Genomic DNA, 8,915 nt, shown 5'->3' on the forward strand with positions numbered 1-8,915 from the left:
TTACAATGGGGAAAAAGTTTATTAGAAAATAAACATCAATAAAAACCAATGCATATACATCAAAAATGGTCCATTAAGGAATAATTTTTACAGTCAATTATTGCACAGTGTAGTTACAAGGTTACATCCTGGATCCAGCTTATCTCTTTTCCAAGGCTTTGAATTTACTTTCTGAAAAAAAGGAAAGAAATTTGATTTTAAAAAAAACTAAAAGTGTGTGTTAAACATACACTGTCCGGGACTTCTGAAACAGAGGTATTGCCTTTTGAACCCAGAGGCAATCCCAGACAAGCTTTTCACATGTTGCAAATCAAATCCAAACCCCTCTTCAGTTATTGCTGAGAAACCAAATATGTATTTATAGTAACAGAGGTAATGCTCTTTTACCTAGTGACCCCAGAGATAATGCTTAGGTCAAGCTTTTCATTAGACTTTTGGTCACATACCCATGGTTCAAATGTGAATTCTCTATCCCCTACATTTTGAAAGACAACTTTAAAATTAAAGTTGTTGACAGATAGACCAAAAACAATATGTTCCCCTGATCTTCAGCCTTGGGGGACATACATATTACATGTACATGTATATAATGTTAAAGAACACTATTTGGTTAGGGTCTTCTTAGTAAACTTCTTGACGAGTCTATCAGCTATCAGAAAATCATTGTCATCCTTCAATAATGAATATCAATAATACACTTGGAATGCTATTAGGTCACCAATGTATTAAAGCGCAAATTTCAAACAGATTTCGACAGCTCAATTAAAAATGTATTTATAAGATTTTTTAACATTTTATGTTCTAAAACTTTTAATAGTCCACAAAACCATATGCACCTTACACTAAACTTGTCTAGAAGACATTTTACAGGTTTAGTAGTGTCGAATGTTGAACCTGATTAATAACAGCAAATCTTATCCACAGAGCACTGCATAACCTCACTATAATTATACTCAAGTCTTATATAACATTCATAGGTTGGGAGGAATTTCACTTTTTTTGAAATATGTTATGTTTTTTCACACTTCAAGTACCAACCTAGTCTCTTGGAATAGTTGTCCAGTTTGTAAGCTGCTTGCTCCAGGGCTGTTACATTCTCATCAATCTGAGTGATCTGATCCAAGAAAGGTCGAAGGTTACTATCTGAAAACAGATATTTGAATAAAAATTGAGTATAATTCCCTTTTCACAAGTCCAAAAACATGATTTGTTTGTTTTACATTTAAAGGTATGCAAGCTGTTTAGACTGGTTAATATTGTCGTCACTTGCTGGGTTAATTTGACAAATTCAGATCTATATTGGGCCATAAAACAAAAACTTCAAGATTCTAAACATTAAGGAAGTTAGCTCCTGAGCTTCTGAGTACAACTGCGCAGGATGCTACAACTAAGTATTTACTGGTTCAATACTGATCCCATTGATGCAAACATATTACACATCTATTACTGAACCCTATCCAGTTGAAAAAAAATTGTGTCAATTCACATTTTGAAAGGGTTTTGCTGGAACTATATTTTGTGGTGGAAGGATTGATTAATCAAAAAGCTCTAAATCTGCGTGATATTACAGTTTCTGGTTTATCTGATATATCTTCTGTTTTTATACTCTTATACATGTATTTCAGTTTTATAATTTATGATACAAGTAGTTGAGACATGGAACAAGATCAAATGTTGGAATTTATTTAATTTGGTTGATATATTTTTACCAAATAAAACACTGATTAGACTTAAAAATGAATTTTGCATAAAAATTCAATATTTTCGCCAATAATTCAAAAATTTGGTCTCCAACTCCCACTTTTTAAAGTTTCATTTTAAATTTTAAGACAAAACCTTGAAAATTATGTGAAATTTTAGAAATTGACAGTCCTAATATGTCTTTTTAAACTCTAAAATTTGATATCATGAATTTTTTCATAGATTAAGTGCAAAAAGGTCATTCATTTCCATTACTTGTATTAAACTTTTTTTTTAATCTGTATTGTTAGAAGACATGATAATGTATCTATTTTATGTAATGATTGATTTCTGTTGACACCAACAGATAAATCAAGTTTAATTGAATAAATTTTAAGTGCAAAAAGGTCATGTTTAGAACACTGTAGCTTAATAACAAGCATTAAAACCCCAGTTTTTCTTTTCAGGTTCCTAATTTTCATTCAACATAGAAATCAAAAATACACTTCCCAAAAAATTGACATTGCTCCAAATGTCAGGTGCGAACCTCTTTAACCTGAGTTTGAAGTATTGTATATACATATACATGGTGCAACAATTACATCTTTCAAACTCTGAAAACAGGTTGTTGTCAGCATTTTGTTGTTGGTTTTGTTGTTGTTTTTTTGTTTTGTTTTTGTTTTTTGTTTTTTTTTTAGAGAGAGAGAGTAATAAGAATGAGCTTCTGTATGTCTCATCACAATGAAGAAGCTTGGGCCATTCTTTCTATCACTTTTTAGCTTAACTCAGCTGAAAGTTGAAGTGATATTTTTTTATCAAAATTGGTCTTTCATCTAGTTGTCTGTTTGTTATCTGTCCATCTTCTGTTAACTTTTCACATTTTCAACATCTTCTCAAGAATTGCTGGGACCATTTTCAAAAACATTAGCCACAGTCTTCTTAAGAATATATGAAGTGCCAAGTCACTTTCCAGAGAGAGATAATTGGGAAATAGAGTAGGGTGTTTAAAAATTCTTTCCAATTGTCCAAAAATGCCAAAATTTGTATGAAAACTTCCTGATACTAAAGATTCTAGTTTGTCTAAAATTGTTCACACTCACTCTCTCACCAGATAATACATTACACAAACTTAACTTACACCTCTGTCAATACTCATTTATAAGAATTTTGTTAAACATTCATAATTCAAGAAATTCTGATTTCCATTTTCGACATAAAAATAAAGTATTCAGTTGATAGATACCGTAGCTATTTTCATTAAAGCACATGAATTCCTATTACAGTTTCCCCTAAACTTTGGCTTATTTTAGTTTACACTGAAAGTGTAAACAATTTTTGGCTATGCTCTTTCTGCCTGTCTGATTAGTTTTTGCATAGAAGTTAAAATTAGGATTTTGATAATTTAGAATTTTCTCAGAGCTCTTGAATTTATGCACTAAACTGTGGGTAAAATGGGAGAATAATAATTCTTTATTATTTACTTTAATAAAAGCCTTGTCCTAGACTGCGAATCTTGTATCCTCGGTGGAATTTCCTATCCCACACTTGTACTAATAAAGGATTCTATTATTCTGCCATTTCTTCCAGTGCTAGGACAGAGGTACAATTGGGGTTCACACAGACATACATGTACACACAAGTGCACAAACGAGTATGAAGATCGATCCTTTTAAAAACTTTTTCTTGCATACCATAAAGCTGTATACAGTTTAACAAAGTGATATGTATTTAGCATCCTTGTGTAGTGTAGATTCAATTTACCCTTGGCATCAAATCCACAGTTTCATACATTTCTTTGTATCATTTACTAGTATTTAGATCCACCTTAGGACCCAAGCACCTTACCCAGAGGTCATGAAATTCACAATTTTGATAGGAGCCTGAAACCTATGCTACTTATGACTATGTAACAAGATTGTCTTGTTACATTTTCAGGAGTAAAGTGAAAGATTCTAAAAGATTGCATCATATTTTTCTTTTAGATCAGGCCCCATCCACTCAGGGCTTCAAGGGGACAGTAAACATGCGATTCACAAGTATATGTTCCCTAACCCATGCTGCACACCAATTTCTTTAACAATTGTTCCACTAGTTTCTAAGAAGTTAAAATGTTCAAAAGTTTACAATGCACAACAACGGATGGCCAATGATAACGAAAGGTCATCTAAAACTTTGTATGGCGGAGACATAGTCCAGTATGTACTTTTTCATGAACTTCATATATGTATAAATACATGAATTTTTTAATTTTTATCCCTGCATCCTGTCATTAATTTGAGACTAATGCCAAAGACTATTTCGTTTGATTTAAAAATAAAATACACAATACATTGCTCAGAACATATCATTATCAAAAAATAAATTATACTTAAAAGTCATGCATGAAGTGCTTCACAGGAATTTTTATACTTTTAGCAGGTTACATGAAGAGACAATATAGATTTAGTCAGTGGGGGGTATAGATTTCATTTACTGTCACTAGGACTAAGGTATTGTAACACAAAATCAAGAGGAGAGGCCAAATACCATACGTAAAACACTATGACAAAATCACTTGCATACAATATGCATGAAATTGATATCAAAGAAACATATGTATATACATATTGTCATTGAATTCCTTTTTTCAATCTTGGAATATCAATAATTTTGAAATAGAAAATAAGGACTTCATCTTGTTACAACTCACATTTGTCATTGAGGTCCTGAAGTCCTTTACTGATGTTCTCCGTCAATTCTTTCATATCTGTGTACTTTGTGATTGTGATTCTATTGAGGGCTTCTAAGAGTTTGTAATCCTCTATTGTTCCTATCAATGCATTCGAAAATGTTTATCAAAATACTGCAAGAAGAAAAAAATTAAATACTAGTACTCCATTGAAAGAGATTGATGCAGTCATTAGGTAGCATACCTTCAAGCTCTCCATGAAGATACTCAGCTGACTTCTGGAATGTTTCACGACATAGCTGCACCACATCAGGGGGAGGGGGTTCCTTCAACTCCTCTCCTACCTCCACTTCCTTCTCTAAACAATGGAAAATATACTTATACAATACAATGTGCAATTCCAACAGTACTCTATAAATTTACTGTCAACCTTACATGCTTTGCATATAGATTGGTATCATTCAATAGATTTAAAAAAAAATCTTTTTGTATTAATATCATGATTATTTTGCATCATTAACATATACCAGGCAGTATTACCCAGTGATACATATTTTGAGGCCACATGCAAGGTAATTAATAAATAACAATGTATTTGTCTTATAAATTCTATTTCATTCATACCTGAAAAACTGATCCATTCATATGTTAATGTGATGTTAAAGTTGACATTTTACCATATTCCCAATACTCTTAACACCTGCTTGCAAAATGGCAAACAAACTACTGGGTATCATCTTGTCATACATTCGCCGTGCAATGTTTATGAACAATTAATGCACGATTGTTTGTATAATAACAATATCTTTCAAAATAAATTTATATTTACATTCCGACGTAATTTCATATGAAAAATTAAAAAATCTGAATTGTGCTGTAGAACAATAACATCAGTGTTACATCACAATTCCTATCGCCCCATGCGGATTGATTACTTACATAAAATTTGGGGTACATGTATATATGCTGTATGTACAAATATTAAATTAATTGAGAATGGAATTTGAAACAAAACATGTACTGTTTGTCTTATTACAGTTTATAAAATCTCACAATTTAAAACTAAAAAGTGAAACTTAAAAGTTAAGAAATTCAACAGCAAGTCATGATATGTTCAAGTAAAATTGTGTACAATGACTGGAAGAAGGTTTTTGTTATACCCCTATAAAACAGTTCCTATATAACTCCTTACAAAAAAAAGTCCAACATTTTTTACTGTTCTGACGACTGTTGGACCGGGAACTGTTAAAATCAACTGTTGACCGATGACGTCATATGGCGCTAACTTGAGTTATCTTTTCGTGCTGTTTGGATAAAGAGAAATAGCAGATGCACATTTTGTGACAGCAACGGAAGATGAAATTCAATTAATTCTTCAAAGTAGGGGCAGCAAGAACATTCAATATAGAAAAATTATTTGTTCATCATTTTCTAGAATCAATTGTATAAGATGAAGTTTACTTCTTTTAATTTTATTCGTGTTAAAGCTGTTATATACGCAAGTCAAGTGATTCTTGGTCTGCTGATTTGTTTACGTAATGGCGAGGTTCACTGATTTGACTGATGATGAAATACAGAATTTAGTTGATGAAAAGCAGAGTAGATACACAAAAAATATAATTATCAATTAGGATGTTAGGTATGTTTTCTTTTAAACTAGTGGAATCGGTGATAAATGTACGCAATCACACTGTTCCGTTTAAAGTCAACAAACCATGTGCACCTAGTAAAAACAAGCTAAAAATGAAGGTGTATAACAAAACAGTTATTAACTGGGTCCTCAGACAACAGCTGTTTTGTTTAACCCTCGAACAGATCGGTTGCCTTCAGCCTACGGCTTCGGGCAACAGACCCGTTCTCGGGTCAAACAAAACAGCTGTTGTCCTCGAACCCAGTCAATAACTGTACATTATTACATGATAGTCCAAATTGTCAGTGTTATATGGAAAGAATGTTATATTTGGCATGTCATGCCCAAGCTCCAATGCAAGAAAGAGGGGCTGGTGTTGTTATTTAAGCAACCATGTGACAATTTCCTGAATTGTAATTTTGTCTTTGTTCAGTTTGTGAAAAGCACATTGAAGGCAGCCATACGCAATATATGTCCTGAGAAGGATACAATGAGCATTAATGTAAAAAGTATATAATAATGAATTATCTTGGTGTCACAAACATTATTTTTCTAGTTTTATTACCCCCCCCCCCCCCCCCCTATTAATGAGCAACATCAACAACAAATCATGGCCATATGATAAAAATGAAATTATTAAACCGATATAATTTCTTTTGTTTGAACTTGGGGAATACTAGACTGAAACCATTAATTTTCTTTTGTTGGAATGATGAATAATCAAATTATGAGGTAGGCGGGATTAGAAAGCGATGACAGCTAGCATAGATGACAGGTAGAGGGTATTAGAATAATATTCATTCTGACGATTCCGAACGACACAAGGAAATCATTTTAATTTATGAGAGAAATATTTGATATTTCATAATGAATTCATATTGAATGAATTATGTGGAGCTGCTGAATTGCCATAATGGGGAGAGGAGTGGACCGAAAACCCTTGGCTAGTGAAGATGACCGACAAGGTGCTTGTCAGGTTACAAAACTTCATGAAATTTTGATTATGGTATGGTTGATGAGGTGATGAAAGAATCGAGTTTAATGGTGATGTGAAATGAAGTGAATGAATTTATAAACAGCGATATCTGACATCACAAAATGATTAGAAAGGGTTACTAGAGTTACACACTATTACTGCACCGATCAATGATGATTTCTAGACGTTCCGTCCAATTATCAATCCGTCCCTTAGTCAATTTGTCCCATTACCGATCCGTCCCTAGACTATCCGTCCCCTAGTTGATCTGGCCCAGAAAAAATAATTACTACCGTAACTACGTTTTTTTAATTATAATTTTTCCATGTGTTATTTATTTAATTCATCTGCGAATTTCCTCTTGACATCAAGTAATCCTTTATCGATAATATGCTCTCTGGTATTTATGGCTTGATTGCAGATTAACATAACATATTTTGTGATGAAACAACCATTAAGGATGTATGCTACACCAGAGAAATTTGATGTAGATGAAAAGTGGAGGATATGTACAACAATATTTTGATTTTTGAAGTTGAAAATTTTCAAATTTACTTTATTTTGTCAAAAAATACAGTTTTAGTAGAAGGTAATCTGAAAAAATTTAAAACCCCTGCTGGACTCAAACCTGCGACCTACAGTTCAGCAGTCGGTATTCTAACCTACTGAGATACTCGGCAAGGCATTTAAATGGAAAAGAAAAAGTCAAATATTTCTGATATCGATTTTTTCACCCATGTTTTTAAAGGAAGTCAGCCATTATGATGATGCAGAGTACTACCTTAAGCAAAGAAATATGAATAAAATGGTAAACCTGTATTACATGTACAATGCTGCCACATTTTGCACCTTTCACACTCTATAATGCTTGCTGCTGGGGTCAGACCTCCCGGTGACAGTACTGGCATAGAAATTCCATTGTCAGAATGAAGGGCCATTTTGAAGATTGGCTTATATACCCTTGGTTTCAAACAGTTGATCAAAAATATTCCTAAGCTCTGAGAATTCTTTGAACTTCTTGAGTTTTTTTTAAACTTCTAATAATTAGGTTATTGTAAGCTCACGATTACTGATTAAAGATTGCACAACAATGCAGTTATAAAGACTCTAAAAGAGTTTTCACTGATTAATGGAAACACTATTACATTGATTGCTGTACAAACTTAAATAACAATGTTTTTACAATAATTAATGAGCACACCTTTTCATATTATTGCACTTCAAACAAAAATTAATGTCTTGCTGCGTGACTGTGCTTGAGGACGAAGCAAAAAGTATTGGCATTAGTGTCTAGATTCATAACTGGACAAACATATCCTGATCAGGTAAACGGAGTTATCCGTAGTCAAAATCAGTGTGCCAAGAACGGCCAAACAATCGGCATGAAACAAGACAGAGTTTCCTGCATTTGATGAATTGGCGGATCAAAAATGTCTATAGTTAAAATACTTTGATTGAGCTCTGTCCTCACACATTAGGTTAAACTCAGGGTTACAAAGATTACGAGGGTTACAGACCTTTCTCTCAAAACCCACTTATCTTTAAACTCAGAGTTACAATGGTTACAAAGGTTACACTGGACCTTTCTCTCAACGACAAAACTCTATTCGTATGTTTTACGACTGGATGACAGTCAGGACACTGGTAGATCTACCAATGGCAACAATAGAAATGCAGTTGATTTAGTCCTATATAGTTTAATGAACAATAGTAATCTATCAATTAATTAGGGAAAATGAGTAAAAAATCCTATAAATGTTACCTATTTCTTTTTTCGTTATCTCGTCTGCCATTTTTATTTAGATAAGTCATACTATATAAAGTCGTATTTATTCTACAAATTTTGAGAAAATGAAGTGTCTCATCGATGAAATTCATAAGAATAAAAGGTGTATTATAATTTAGTCATATATACATGATTCATATTGACTGTATACACTAGATGAATAATTTACACCGAA

The 8,915-nt window shown here is 32.7% G+C and overlaps 1 protein-coding gene across 2 annotated transcripts; it reads right to left on the minus strand.

Annotated features, from left to right (window-relative positions):
• LOC125671944 (biogenesis of lysosome-related organelles complex 1 subunit 2-like) lies at nucleotides 1-8,780 on the minus strand. 2 transcript variants are annotated; one of them, XM_048907946.2, is made up of 5 exons: nucleotides 8,717-8,780; nucleotides 4,593-4,706; nucleotides 4,370-4,489; nucleotides 1,039-1,143; nucleotides 1-171 (listed from the first exon to the last, which is right to left on the minus strand). In XM_048907946.2, exons 1-5 carry the CDS (start codon nucleotides 8,745-8,747, stop codon nucleotides 140-142), a joined length of 402 nt encoding a protein of 133 aa, XP_048763903.2. In that variant the 5' UTR covers nucleotides 8,748-8,780; the 3' UTR covers nucleotides 1-139. The 2 variants fall into 2 exon arrangements, with proteins under 2 accessions (XP_048763903.2, XP_048763902.2); XM_048907945.2 differs by having other exon boundaries at nucleotides 7,769-8,759.
• Nucleotides 8,781-8,915: the final 135 nt, after the last annotated feature.

The sequence above is a fragment of the Ostrea edulis genome, chromosome 4 (assembly GCF_947568905.1).
Source record: "Ostrea edulis chromosome 4, xbOstEdul1.1, whole genome shotgun sequence".
Classification (NCBI taxonomy): domain Eukaryota; kingdom Metazoa; phylum Mollusca; class Bivalvia; order Ostreida; family Ostreidae; genus Ostrea; species Ostrea edulis.

Excerpts from the sequence above, each read along its gene's own strand:
- LOC125671944 (XM_048907945.2), bottom strand. The coding sequence starts at position 7,892 with ATGGCCCTTCATTCTGACAATGGAATTTCTATGCCAGTACTGTCACCG. Across the intron at positions 4,707-7,768 it reads GCATTGTACATGTAATACAG|AGAAGGAAGTGGAGGTAGGA; the intron begins GTTTACCATTTT and ends TCCATTGTTTAG. Across the intron at positions 4,490-4,592 it reads TCTTCATGGAGAGCTTGAAG|GAACAATAGAGGATTACAAA; the intron begins GTATGCTACCTA and ends ATGCATTGATAG.